This window comes from Pipistrellus kuhlii, unplaced genomic scaffold, assembly GCF_014108245.1.
Source record: "Pipistrellus kuhlii isolate mPipKuh1 unplaced genomic scaffold, mPipKuh1.p scaffold_m20_p_3, whole genome shotgun sequence".
Classification (NCBI taxonomy): Eukaryota; Metazoa; Chordata; class Mammalia; order Chiroptera; family Vespertilionidae; genus Pipistrellus; species Pipistrellus kuhlii.
Window position 1 is genome coordinate 53,824,941 of NW_023425529.1, and position 15,044 is coordinate 53,839,984.

The 15,044-nt window shown below is 42.9% G+C and overlaps 1 protein-coding gene and 1 long non-coding RNA gene across 3 annotated transcripts in view; one reads left to right on the top strand and one right to left on the bottom strand.

The window, feature by feature from the left end:
- The window catches only part of LOC118730721, a 100,087-nt gene extending 89,963 nt beyond the window's left edge, over window positions 1–10,124 (top strand). For both annotated transcript variants that reach the window (XR_004991591.2, XR_006742863.1), the window contains exons 3-5: window positions 5,813–5,891; window positions 8,868–9,000; window positions 9,827–10,124. This is a non-coding gene — a long non-coding RNA (uncharacterized LOC118730721). The remainder of the gene's footprint in view (window positions 1–5,812; window positions 5,892–8,867; window positions 9,001–9,826) is intronic.
- CUNH12orf56 (chromosome unknown C12orf56 homolog) overlaps window positions 1–11,945 on the bottom strand; it is a 74,910-nt gene extending 62,965 nt beyond the window's left edge. The window contains exon 1 of the mRNA XM_036458867.2: window positions 11,192–11,945. Within this exon, the coding sequence (XP_036314760.1) occupies window positions 11,192–11,443 (252 nt within the window). The 5' untranslated portion in view covers window positions 11,444–11,945. The remainder of the gene's footprint in view (window positions 1–11,191) is intronic.
- Between the last annotated feature and the right edge of the window lie 3,099 nt (window positions 11,946–15,044).

Below are 15,044 nucleotides of genomic sequence, written 5' to 3' on the forward strand. Positions count from 1 at the left end.
TTTTAAGTTAAAAAAAATAAAAATTTAAAATAAAATGTGTTTATAGCTTCATCCCCTCCTTCTACAGCTGGAAGGCCAGCAGTTGCTATGTGCATAGTGGTTTTATCAATAGAATGCTGGCCCTGAGGTCGAAAGACCTAAGTTTACATTTCAATTCAGGTGTTTGCTGAATACAGGGCCTTGTGCAAGGATTTACCCTTTCTTGGCCACGGTTTTCTTATAAAAAAAAAGATAATGTCACCTTCCTTATAGAATAAGATTAAATGAAATAAGCCACTTAAAGTGTTTAGCGCTGGAGGGTGGGATGACAGGAGCAGGCTGGAAGAGTTTACGGGGTGGGGGAAAAGGAGGACTTATGTAACACTTTCAACAATAAAGATTTGTTTAAAAGAGAATTATCTAATAACTTTTAAAAAATGAAGTGTTTGATACAAGGCTGGAACATGGCATAGACCCAAGAGATACCTGTTATAAGTAATGATCTTTGATTGTTCATAGGAACCTCAGTAATGCAATACTGAGCCAGATCATGGTCCACTCATTCCAGTATTTGTCTCTGATAGTGGCAGCAAGGGACATTTGGGGAGAGAAGAGAATGCTCTTTTTTGTTATTACTTCAAATGATTAAAAGTTTATCTGAAAATATTCCTAACATCTTTGACTTTGACTAACTAAAAATAATGTCATCATGCATGTATCTATATCATTTTGTTGTTGTTAATCCTTATCCAAGAATATTTTGCCATTGATATTTAGAGAGTGGGAGGGAGGGGGAGAGACAGAGAAAGAAACATCGATATGACAGAGACACATCGATTGGTTACTCCCCTGACCAGGGCCGGAGCCTGCAACCGAGATACATGCCCCTGACCAGAACCAAACTCGGGACCTTTCAGTTCAAGATTCGATGTTCTGTCCGTTGAGCTAAACCAGACAGGGCTCTATATCATTTTTAACTATATTTGTATTTGCAACTGGAACTGACTTTCTTATATTAAAATACTACATTCAAAAAGCAGGAGGATAACCTTTATATCTTGTGTTTTTTTTAATATTTTTTAACAAGTCCGTATTTACCTTATTGTTTAGTCTTTTTTAAATTTATTTCAAAGAGGAATGGAGAGAGAGAGAGAGAGAGAGAGAGAGAGAGAGAGAGAGAGAGAGAGAGATCAACGATGAAAATCGTTGATCAGCTGCCTCCTGCACACCCCCTACTGCGGATCAAGCCCGAAACCTGGGCATGTGCCCTGACTGAGAATGGAACCAGGGACACTTCAGCCCACAGGCCAATGTTTATCCACTGAACCAAACCAGCTAGGGAGTTAGTAGTCTTGGATTCAAAGTTTTGATTCAGATTTCCCCTATCAGCTTTAATTTCAGAGAATTAAAGAGCTCTAACTTTCAGCAGTTGATTATCTAATTTCTAGTTTATTCAGTTCAATTCATATTATGGATGTTTTTTTAGTTCCTACTGCAAAGTACAAAATTGAACATAAAAAATATACAATGGTGTTTCTGTTTCAAAGAGCTTAGAGTTTTCTGGATAATAATGAAAACTATGTATCGAGGCCGCTGTAGCCTTGAGATTAAGAACACTGACTCTTGGGCCAGGCTACTTGGGTACAAATTCTGATTCTGCCTTTTTTTTTTTTTTTTTTATGACCTTGGGCAAAAAAATGCTTAAATTCTCTGTACTTTGGGTTCTTTATCTGTTAAACAGCTAACAACATTATCTAGGATTGTTAAAAGGATAAAGAAGTTCCAAATTAAGCACTTAGAATAGCAGCTGGGTGGTATATAGTAAGTACTCAATAAAATGGCAACAATTTAAAGTAGGCATTAGAGCTGTTCACCAATATTCCTGTTCTCTCTCCCAGACAGCAGGATGCACACATAATAGGATCATTTTTGCCTGCCCCCTTTTAAGTGACTCTGGCTAATGAAATGTGAGAAGAAGTGACGTGTGTTACCTCAGGGTTGAAGCTTAAACCCAGGATATAATTTGCCGAGCTAATCCTCCCCTGCCATGGTGATTAAGCAAGCTGGTGCTGAGACACACCCTCTGATGCGAAGACCTGTGATTAAGTATCACACATCTTGTGATGAATACAGCCCCTTGCTAATCCACCAGAGACAAGTAGCTTGAATAAGACAATGCTGTATAAAATCACCGAGACTTTGTGGTTGTTTGTTGTATATCTTTGACCAAATACACTATCATTCCATCCCCTGGGGATATCAAAGTGAATCAAACTGATGAAAAACCTGCGCTCTTGTGGTTTCTCAATACAATATCCAAACTACTCTATGCAAGCACACTATTAAGAAAAAGCCAAAATGACTGATAAGAGTTTACTACTTCTTTCTGCCTCCTACAGTGAGAGCTTAGACATGTTACAAATGAGTCAAAATTAAAACAGAAAGCTAAAGACGCATCCATAAAATGGTCTCATCTTACGTAACTCTTATCACTTCTCAAAATGCAAGATTAACAACACAGGGATCACATCATACAAGCACAAAACGAGTGTGATGGAGCTGAACCTGAGCATCAGGAGACCTGTGAGGATTTAGTGGCTCTGCCCAGTGCGATGAGTTGTCCTTCTTTATGGGGTCCCTCAGTAATTGGAAATAATGAAATATCGTCTCCCTTCCCAGGAGACAAACTGTATGGTAGACATGAGTGTCCACTCATTCATGTATTAATTCTTGCAAGTGACAATTATGGACCATCTCTGTGTGTCAGAGAATACAGTTCATAGTGACACAGGGACAAACAAGACAGACAGGTCCTGCTCTCATGCAGCCTACAGGTATTATGGGAGACAGATAATAGACCATCGCAAAGGTTAATCTCATAATGCTGGTAGTGATAAGTGCTTTCAAACAAACAGATACGGTCAGTGTGACAGGAGAATGGTACTTTGGATTAGGTGGTCCTGGCAGGCACCCCTGTGGAGGTGATGCTGACTTTGGAAACAGGATAGACAAGAAAGAATCAATCCTCTGAGGACCTGGGAAAAGTGTGCCAGGTAGGATGGACAGTACAAAGGCACTGCGGCATGGTAGAAGAGCATAAAGAGCCTATAGAAGTGGTAAGAGGTCAGAAAGAGATGGAGGGGGTCAATTCTCAGAGGCTTCTGTAAGCAATAAGGAATTGGCAAGCTCCTGGAGTCTCTGAAGCAGAAAAGTGACATAATTCAATTCATAATGTATGCTTAAGAATGCTCTTTGGAGAGGAATCAAGCTGGAGGCAATTTCAATAGTCTAGATAAGGGACTGGACAACTGGCACCAGAAAAAGGTTTAAGAAAGGTCATTGGAAGACAAGTGACAAGGTTTAGAACATGCGACCCCAAAATATGGCACCTTGGCACACTGAATATTTTAAGCTGAAGGGATCTGAGAAATAGGCAGATGCAGGAAAGTCTCTCTGATCTTCCCACTCGCATGGGAGAGGTGTCCTCCCTTTACCCCAAGGAAAGAAACAGCCTCTCTATGAGGCAGGGGTGCCTGGAGGAATCCAAACAACAGGCCTTGCTAAGCTTCCCCCAGTTTAACACCCTTGGCTCATACCTCTTTTTGACCTATCACATTTTTCTATGACTCTTCATTCCTCATCAAATTTAGGCTTACACTCGGCTGGTGTGGCTCAGTAGTTAAGCATTGACCTATGATCCAGGAGGTTATGATTTGATTCCCAGGCAGGGCACATGCCCAGGTGGCAGGCTTGGTCCCCAGTGTGGGATGTGCAGGAGGCAGCTGATCAAGGATTTTCTCTCTCATCATTGATGCTTCTATCTCTCTCTCCCTCTCTCTTCCTCTCTGGAATCCATAAAAATATATATTTTTTAAATGTACAGATTTAACTTTCTTCAGGTCTTCATTTCCTTATAAAGTCTCTCATGTCATATAATATTTATATTAAATACATTTGTATGGTTTTATCCTATTAATCTGTCTTTGCCAGTTTAGGGGCCTAGCCAGGAACCCTAGAGGGCTGAGGAAAACTTTTTCCTCCTTTACACAAGACAAAAGGATATACTAGTGTGGAAGTTCCTTTCGCAATTAAGACTAGAACTAATGTATGATCAGCAATTCCTCTTCTGGATATTTACCCAAAAAATATGAAAACACTTATTTGTAAAGATATATGTACCTCCATGTTCATTACAGCTTTATTTACAACTAGAGACCTGGTGCATGAAATTCGTGCGTGGGGATGGGGGGTGTCCCTCAGCCCACCCTGTACCCTCTCCTATCTGGGACCCCTCAAAGGATGTCCAACTGCCCACTGGGATCGGGCCTAAATAGGCAGTTGGACATTCCTCTCACAATCCAGGACTGGTGGCTCCCAACTGCTCGCCTGCCTGCCTTCCTGATTGCTCCTAACCACGTCTGCCTGCCAGCCTGATCACCCCCTAACTATTCCCCTGCCAGCCTGATTGACACCTAACTGCCCCCCTTCCGGCCAGATTGCCCCTAATAACTCTCCCCTACCAAACTGGTCACCCCTCACTTCCCTCCCCTGCTGGCCTGGTTGCCCCTAATAGTCCTCCCCTGTAGGCCTGATTGCCCACAACTGCCCTCCCCTGCTGGCCATCTTGTGTCCACATGGGGGTGGCCACCTTGTGTGTTGTGGTGATGGTAAATTTGCATATTAATCTATTGTATATTATATAGGATAGCCAAGACATGGAAAAAACCTAAGAGTCAGTGGATGAATGGGTAAAGAAAATGTGTTATATATACAATGGAATACTACTCAGCCATAAAAAAAGATTAAATACTGCCATTTGTAACAATAGGGATAGATCTTGAGGGTAATATGCTAAATGAAATGCTAGACAGACAAGGGCAAATATTCTACATATTCTCATACACAGAATATGAGATAAAAAAGTAACAAATGGCCGGGACTGGTTTAGCTCAATGGATAGAGCGTCGGCTTGGGGACTGAAGGGACCCGGGTTCGATTCCAGTCAAGGGCATGTACCTTGGTTGCGGGCATATCCCCAGTAGGGGGTGTGCAAGAGGCAACTGATCGATGACTCTCTCTCATTGATGTTTCTAACTCTCTATCTCTATCCCTTCCTCTCTGTACAAAATCAATAAAATATATTTAAAAAAAAAAAAAAAAGTAACAAATGAACTAACAAAATAAATAAAAACAAACTCCAATACAGACATCAGAATGGTGGTTACCAAAAGGAAAGGAAGGTGGGAGGAGAGTGAATTGGGTGAAGGAAGTCAAATATATGGTAAAAATAGGAAACCAGACATAGGGTTGTGAGCACACAATGGCATATACAGATAGAAAATTATAATACTGTATGCCTAAAATTTAAATAATGCTATTAACCAATGTTACCTCAATACATTTTTTAAAAAAGAGGATATACTGGTATGTTAGATGTGGGAGTAAGAGAAAGACAGAGTTAAAGATGATGGAAGATGTTACTTTCTAAAATAGGGAAAGCTGAGGGATGAACATGGTTTGGGGTAAAGATGGGAACTCTTTTTTAATGTGTTAAATTTGTCAAACCTACTGGGTAGATTTTCAAAAACAGTAAATGAGATCATGTGTTTTAAAACACCTAATATATTATAAATGCTCAAAAACAGTTATTTTCTTTCCAAATTTCCTAAATCTCCTAAAGCTAAGTGTCCTAATTTGGAAAGGGGATGATACTAGTAATAATATGAATCTTACATATGGGGAGCCTTGATTGACTTAATATATGTGAATAAAGGCTATTATAACTAACTTGTATGCAGTTCTTATCATACTTTTGTTAATTTACTCCTTCCAGCACCTCTGTAAGGTCCTGTTATCTCCATTTCACCAAAGAGGAAGTGAGGCACAAAATAGAGGTGAAAAAACTTGACCAGGTAAGTCTACACTGATAGAATGCAAAAGCTGAATAAATGTATTCTAAAATACCCAGATGTCTACTGCAGACAATAAATTCAGAAAGAGAAGAGACAGATTATGTTGAATATTGAACAAATATTTATTGAGCATTTCATCTGTGCCAGACGGTGGTCTAGGAACCAGAGACATAGCAATGAACAAAACAGACCAAATGCCTGCTAACCTGGACTCAGCCAAGAAAATGCAATTAGCCTAGAAAATGTGTAGGATCTTGCCCTAGTCAGTTTTGCTCAGTGGATAGAGCGTTGGCCCCAAAGTGTGAAGGGTTCACCCAGTTCAATTCCATTCAAGGGTGAGTACCTCAGTTGCAGGCTCAATCCCCAGCCCAGTCAGAGGATGTGTGGGAGACAACCAATCGATATGCCTCTCTCACATCAATGTTTCTCTCAGTGTGTCTCTCATCTTCCCTTCCACTCTCTCTAAAAATCAATGGGAGGGCAATGGAAACTAAAGAGAAAATAAACAAATGGGACTACATCAAAATAAAAAGCTTTTGAATAGCAAAAGAAACCATCAACAAAACAACAAGAAAGCCCACTGTATGGGAGAACATATTTGCAAATGTTATCACTGATAAAGGTTTAATCTCCAACATTTACAGGGAACTCATACAACTTAATAAAAGGAAGATAAATGATCCAATAAAAAATGGGCAACGGACCTAAATAGAAACTTTTTGAAAGAAGACAGAAGGAAGGCCAAGAGACATATGAAAACATGCTCAAAGTCACTAATAATCCAAGAGATGCAACTCAAAACGACAACGCAGTACCATCTCACATCTGTCAGAATGGCTATCATCAACAAATCAACAAACAACAAGTGCTGGCAAGGATGCGGAGAACCCTCGTGCACTGCTGGTGGGGATGCAAACTGGTGCAGCCACTGTGGAGAACAGTATGGAGTTTCCTCAAAAACCTAAAAATGGAACTCCCATTTGACCCAGTGATCCCAATTCTAGAAATATATCCCAAGAAATCAGAAACACCAATCAGAAAAGATATATGCACCCCTATGTTCATAGCAGCACAATTTACAATAGCTAAGATTTGGAAACAGCCTAAATGCCCATCAACAGATGAGTATATTAGAAAACTGTGGTACATCTACACGATGGAATACTAAGCTGCTATAAAAATTAAGAATTCTTACCATTGGCAGCAGCATGGATGGATCTGGACAGCATTATGTTAAGTGAAATAAGCCAGGCAATGAAATAAAAATGCCACATGATCTCATTCACTTATGGAAAATAGTGGGAAGGCTGAGGAGGAGGGAGGGAGGTAAGAGATCAACCAAAGGACTTGTATACATGCATATAAGCATAAACAATGGACACAAGACACTGGGGGGTAAGGGCATGTGTGGGAGTTGGGGGGGGGGGGGCGCCAGGGGGAGATATGCCCCCCCCCAACTCCCAATGTAATACCTTAATCAATTTTAAAAAATGGAAAGAATCAATGGGTAAATGTCCTCTGGTGAGGATTAAGCAAAAAGAGAAAATGTGTACAATCTGAATACAGAAAGGGGGAAAGCAGGGATCACAATTGGCAAATTACAGTGGTCCCTTCAGCATTGCCTGTAATCTGTCCAAGCTAAGAATGTGTTTTAGATTTTTAAAAGGAGGAGGAGGAGGAGGAAGAGAAGAAAAAGGAAGTGCAGGAGGCAGGTTGTGAATATGGGGATCTGAACTACCTTGAGGGAGGAGGACATAAAATATACACTGCAGGCAAACAAGACAGACTGTAAAAGGCGCATTTGTTACCTCTTCGAGAGGCCGCGGAGCCTGGGGTGGCTGAGAGTAGATGCTCCGTGAGGGGGCAGTGGTGAAAGGACAAGAAGAAAGAAAGGCAACACGTTGGAGGCAAGGGCTGCTGGAGTTGGTTCTTTTTTTTTTTTTTTTTTTTCTCTGTAGCTGTTAGGAAGGAACCCTTAGGAAACTCGCAGACTGTTCTAGATATTTGGTTCTCACACTTTCACAATGTGTCTAATCTTAGAAGCACTTAAAGAATAGCGTTTTAGCCAAAACCGGATTAGCTCAATGGATAGAGCGTCGGCTTGGGGACTGAAGGGACCCCCGGGTTCGAGGGTTCGATTCCGGTCAGGGGCACGTACCTTGGTTGCGGGCATATCCCCAGTAGGGGGTGTGCAAGAGGCAACTGATCGATGACTCTCTCTCATCGATGTTTCTAACTCTCTGTCTCTCTCTTTTCCTCTCTGTACAAAATCAATAAAATATATATTTTTTTAAAAAGAATAGCGTTTTGATGCATACAAGAGCAGAACTCTAGGGAATAATTTTAAAAGTAACTCTTAAGGAAAATGTAGGCCTTTTATATTGATAAAAGCTCTGCAACCTTAGAAACTTTTTTTTTCTCCTTTTTTAGGAGATGAAGCATAGCATAGGCCTCCTGAGATCTCCAAGTGCAATTTAAGCTGGTCTTTGATGCAAAGGAAATATCACTTATACCAAATCCAAGTTCGGGTCTTTTGTTAGTGTGGATAGGAGGACAACTACATGAGATATAAATCAGAAATCAGGAAAATTCTATACACTGTAGTATTAAGTAAGGGCCCAGTGTTCATGGGAGAATGACAGTCAATTACATCTATGGTTATTAATTGATACCAGGTAAAATAATTCTGTAACACCTGTTTGTACATACTATCCTATGGAGGTTAGTATAGCCACTGAACTATAATAATAACCCTAGAACTCTTTTATTAAAACTCAGAAAAATAGATTTTTGAGGAATTTGTGCTTAGCGTGATTACATTTATTTCTCACTGGTACAATATTTTTTTAAAATAATTACCCACTTTAAAACACTGTAATAGGGAAAACTACTGTATTACAATAATTTCCTGTTGCTTCTATAATACGTTACCACAATCTTGGTGGTATTAAACCACACAACTTTTTTCTCTTACAGTTCTGGAGTACAGAAGTCTGAAATGGGTCTCACTGGGCTAAAATCAAGGTGTCAGCAGGCCCACATTTCTTCCGCAGGCACAAAATTCCTAGCCTTTTCCTTGGACTGTGGCCCCTTTCCACCTTCAAAACTAGTAAGTCTTTCTCATGCTATATCACTCTGCCACTGACTCCTTTCTGCCTCACTTTTCCACTTTTAAGGACTTTGTGATTACCTTGAACCCACCCAGATAATCCAAAATAATCTCCCTATTTTAAAAAAAATGTTCTATTTTTTAATATTTTTATTGATTTCAGAGAGGAGGGATGAGAGAGAGAGAGAGAGAGAGAGAGAGAGAGAGAGAGAGAGAGAGAGAGAAACATCAATGATGAGAGATAATCATTGACCGGCTGCCTCCTGCATGCCCCCCACTGGGGATCAAGCCTGCAGCCTAGGCATGTGCCCCTGACTGGAATTGAACCTGGGACCTTTCAGTCCTCAGGCAGAAGTCCTATCCATTGAGCCAAACCAGCTAGGGCATAATCTCCCTATTTTAAAGTGAGCTAATTAGTAAACAACCTCAACTCCATCTGCAACCTTAGTCCCCTTTGCCATTAATGATGTAATGTAACATATCCACAGATTTCAGGGATATCTCTTGGGAGCCATTAACCAGCCTACCCCAATTTTAACCAACGTTAAACTCTGTTGTGCCAGACTGACATTTGATCAACCGTGCTCAAATCTTATATTTGTCCAGCTTCTTTACAGACATTCCACATTCTTCTCTAGGCTTGAAATTTTGTACCTAAAATATGACCAAATAAATTGGTAAGCCTTTTTGTAGGATTCTTCCTAACTTTTACTTTAAAAAACAAACAAACGAATTAATTTGCTCTGATAGTATCCCACAGAGGTCTTTTAAGTAGAAGAAAAAAAAAAAAAAGGATGTTTTCATTAATTTTGTTCTCTTCTTACAGACTATTCCAAGCAAGCTCTGATTCTCTTGGCAAAACAGCCCCATCAAGAGTCTCACCAGCCGCTTCCCTTGGGAACACAGACTCAGACAAGGGGGGGATGGGGGAGAGACAAGGCTAGACACTTGTCCCCAGTGGAAAAAGAACACACCTGGAAAGCAGCTCTGACAAAGGGAGCCAAGACGGGGAAAACCGTAATTGGAGAAGAGAGACTGCTTCCAATCTGCTGCTGGTTGACAAGGTAAGTCTACTCCTGGAGCAAAAGGGACACAGTAGCAGCACAATAAAAACTGGGGCAGGGTGCGGCTCTGCTAGATTGTATCTCCTGCGGGGGAGGGGGACCCGCTGTGATGGCAGTCCCACTGAGAACGTGTTTCCATTGTGACCTGAGCCCAGTGTGGCTCAAGGGTTCCGCCTGAGAGTGCCAAGCATCCTGTGCACACCTATCTCACTGATGCACTCATTCATTAAAGCTGAACACCTAGCATGCTCTAAATGCTGGAGATTTAAAAAAAAAAAAAAAAAAGTGAACAAGGCATAATAGCACTTAACACAATGCATTTATCTGCATTGGTGCTGGCTTTCTGTCTCTAGGAAGGAACCCTCCTTCATCTTTGCATCCTCACTGTGTAGCACAGCGCCTGGCACAAGCTGGGTGTATAATGAACGAAGGAGTCCCTTTACACTGCATTTTTTATACTAGGCCAGATTCTCAAATATGTAGCCCTATTGGGGGTGCGAGTGGGGTTTGACAGGTAACACATCTTTATTTTTTTTCCTTTATTTTTTTTATTATTGATTATGGTATCACATAATTATCCTCATACCCCCATTCCCATCCCAAACCCCTCCCTACATATGCCCCCACCCCCCTGGTGTCCAGGGCCACTGGCTAGGCCCCTTTGCATGTGTACACAAGTCCTTTGGTTGATTTCTTCCCCTTACCCCCACCCTCCCCTACTTTCCCTCTGAGGTTTGAGAGTCTGATGCTGCTTCTCTTTCTCTAGGTCTGTTTTTGTTCATCCATTAAGTTGTTCATTATTTCCCCTAGGTGTGTGAGATCATGTCATCCAAGAAATACCCTTGTAAGAACCTAAACCGAGACAAGCCATTGTTGTTATGCTGAGAGGCAAATCAATCAGTCTGAAGTGAATTTCTTTTTGTAACACATCTCTATACGGAATGTATGTAGCAATCCAGTGTCCCTGTGTGGCTGCTAGTACTGAAGTAAGTTAAACAGTTCGGGAGTCCAGGGAGGAAAGGGGAGGCAAGAAAGGAATTGCTTCCCGTGTGGAGGGGGCTGGAAGTGGGAGGGGGGGGGCAAGAAAGGGATTCTCAGGCACTCGACTGCCCTCCCGTGCTCCTCACCAGGTCAATGGCCACGACGTCCCGCAGCGCCACAACCTGTCGGATGGACTTGGGCGGGTTCTCGGTCAGGTAGATGAGCCGGTCGCTGAGGACCAAGTACTTGAAGGCGTGCTTCTCCGAATCGGACACCACGATGCACGGCTCATAGGCGCGGATGGCATCGTAGACCTCGGGCGCCAGGTGCCGGCGCAGGAACGCGTCCAGGCGGCTATTGGTCCGCGCGGGGAAGCCGGACCCCGCGGGGCTGGCCATGCGGGGCGCCCGCGGCCGGGCCGAGTGGCGGGGACAGCGGACGCCTCTGCCCGCCTGCCCGGCCCCGCCTCGGCGCCGCCCTCGGTGGAACCCGCGCGCGCCACAAAGCGGCCGGCCTCCCGGTTGCCACGTGCGCCGCGCCCCTCGCCCCTCGGGCCCAGGGAGCGGGGGTTGGGGAGGGGAGGGGGACTTAGGTGCTGGATTCCTGAGGCTGGTTCCCCGGAGCTCTCCGCCCGGCCCCCCATTCCCCTCCAATCCTCGTCTGAACCTCGGACTCCGGAACAACAGAGGGCGGGGTGAGAAGCAGGTCCTTCCACTTGGCGGCTTCGTGGACCCTCCGCCCAGCCTCCCCACACAACGGGCCACCCAGCTATTGTGGACCTTGCCAGTCCTTACAAATTGTACCGAAGCAGCAGTTTTTTGGTTTTTTGGTTTTTTTCTAAATGTATTTTATTGATTTTTTTATTTACAGAGAGGAAGAGAGAGGGATAGAGATTCAGAAACATCGATGAGAGAGAAACACCAATCAGCTGCCTCCTGCACACCCCCCACCGGGGTTGTGCCTGCAACCAAGGTACATGCCCTTGACCGGAATTGAACGCGAGACCCTCCAGTCCGCAGGCCAAGGCTCTATCCACTGAGCCAAACTGGTCTCAGCTGAAGCAGCAGTTTTAATCTGGTTTTCTGTTAAAAATTTGGACAAGATAGAACTTACCAATTTATTTTTTATATATATAAGCAAAAACAATCCTAGATCCCTATTAAGGCCCATCAGAAAGATTTAGCATTTGATTATAACATTGCTAGCAATAGCTCTCTAATCTTAATGGGTATAAACGTAGGTCTTCTCTCTCCAGGTGGCTAAAAGCTCTCAGAGAGAAAAGAATCCTATCATGATTGGGAGTAGTGAAGGCTTCCTAATGGATATACTTGTGGTCTTGATGCCCAGGACAAGGCCTTGGGGACAGTCAGACCTCAATCTATATAGGATGAATGAGTGGGGCCTACATCTTGAAAAAATTGAAAAAATAGGTTTAGGAATGCTGATTGCTCAGCCTTGAGGCTGCAGGGTAGTAAAAGTACTGCTTAGATTTAACAGAAGAGGAATACATTATAAATTAGGTTAGAGAGATGAGAAGTAGAAACTTGCTCCCCATAATCCTACCATTTCTCCAACTACCCGCAGCCCAGAATCAAATTATATCTTCTTTATTGCAAACTATATTCTCCTTTCCCTCCTATACTGTATGTTGTAAGCAATTTCAAATTCTTTACGGAAAGAGAGCATATATACATTACAACGTATACTCAGATATTGTACACTAAATCCCTATTAAAGGGAACAAGAAGAAATACTTGGTGGTGGCAGAGCAAGTCTGAGGAACTCAATTGCAGCAAAGAAATAGGAACACGATTCCTTTTATTGGAGAGACTGTATTTGGTGAGTAAAGAGAGCAGTGCCACCTGCTGACAAAATCGTGAAGAACCCAGCAATTAAAGTTTTCTCAGAATCTGATCCTACATCTGACTCTTCAGAACATAATAGCTGGATGAAAAGTGAGCTCCCAGGACATGGCTCCTCCCTCTAAAATCAGGACTATTCCCTATCTGAACCACGCTAGGCAGGGTTAGTAACCTCAGACCAACAAAAGGCAAAGGCCACCGAAGCTGGTTTGGCTCAGTGGTAGAGCATTGGTCTACAGACTGAAGGGTCCCAGGTTCGATTCCGGTCAAGGGCATGTACATTGGTTGCGGGCACATCCCCGGTAGGGGGTGTGCAAGAGGCAGCTGGCCGATGTTTCTTTCTCATCAACGTTTCTAGCTATCTCTCTCCCTTCCTCTCTGTAAAAAAAAAAAAATCAATAAAATATATTTAAAAAAAAAAAAAAAAAGGCAAAGGCCCTTCACCTGTGCCAAAGAGCCACGCCTCACAAGAGTTGTTGACAGGGAAATGGCTGACAGAGGTGGAATGTGAGCCCCATGTTTGGGAAAGGGCCTCACTCCAAGCTGTTATTGGGTGTCTCTCAGGCTTCCTACTCCAAACCCAGGACCAAGAGAAACAGAATGTCTGGACATTCCAGAAAAGACAGCATACCTGATCTATCTGCCAACAAGCCCATCCAGAATGAGCTTTTGGTGACAAGGGTACCAGGTTAACAAAAGTTAATATGAAGCACCAGAAGAAGGGAATCTAACAAAGGGGTTGATGGCTAATGACCTAAGTTAAAACTTCTAACTTGGTGGCACAGAAAAGGCAGTGCCATGGTTCCTAGGCACTCACTGTTCTGCACTGTTGCCAAAGTAACAGCAAAGTCCAGATTCTAGGAAGGGGGTTTAATATAAGAGAAAGATCCCTGGATTTGGAGTCAGAAGAATTGGATTAGAGTACTAACCCTTTGGAAAGGTATTTATAATGTTGAGCCTCAGTTTTATCATCCTTAAAATGAAACTACTAATATTTGCCCTGCCAACCAAAGAGTTGGTGTGAGGAGCAAAGGCAACGAATGTGAATTCTAAAAGCTCTATAGACATGTAAAGAATCCCTTATTTTTTTGTAAACTTCATGTGAATAGTTAACATAAATACACCTGAGGTGGACACTTCTTATCTTCTAAGTGTCCAAACTCAAGAAGCATTTGGTACATATCTCATATAATAAAAGGCTAATATGCAAATTGACCAGTGGAACAACGAGTTGTTTTGATGCACACTGACCACTAGGGGGGCAGAAGCTCAATGCAGGAACTGCCCCCTCGTTGTCAGTGCACTCCCGCAGGGGGAGGGCTGCTCAGCCAGAAGCCCTGAGTTGGGCTCATGGCTGGCAAGCTCAGCAGTGGTGGCAGGAGTCTCTCCCCCCTCTGTAGCAGAGCTAAGGATGTCTGGCTTAAGCACACTCCTCTAAGGACATCCCCTGAGGGCTCCCAGAGTTAGAGAGGGCACAGATCAGGCTGAGGGACCCCAGCCATATGCACGTTGGGGGCAACCAGGCCAGCAGGGGAGGGCCATGAAGAGGCAACCAGGCAGGCAGGCAGAGGAGGGTAAGGTTGCTCAGGCAGGCAGGGGAGCAGTTAGGGACATTTCTGACAGGGGCTTCTCACGTACTCTCATTTACACAAATTGAATCAACAGTAATGAGGAAGTTCCTGGCCTGTTTTTCGACCAATGGACTAAGACCCATTCCCTCAATAAGAACTGCTCTGTAATGACTAGGCAGGAGACATATTACTGATTAATTAGGACTTCGAAACTTGGGCCAATCAGAAGTGTGCAAATTTGGGTATCTCATTACATAATAAGGACCTAATTGGGAACCTGGCTTGGAACTTTCTCTATGAAAAGCGACCTCCCTCTTGTTGATGCATTTCTGGTCAAAGGCATATGTGGGGTTGTGACGTGATCCCCAGTAAGGAGCCTATGGATGTTGCATTCTCACATCAATATGTCTCTCTTCCTCTCACTTCCTCTCTCTAAAAATCAATAAATTACTCTCTCTTTAAAAAAAAAAAAAATCCCCTTTCTCTCAGCAGAACACAATTTAGGTTACTCCTTGAATCAGTGTCTCCAGGCTGCAGCTCCTTTTGCTCAAATGCTTTTTATTCTT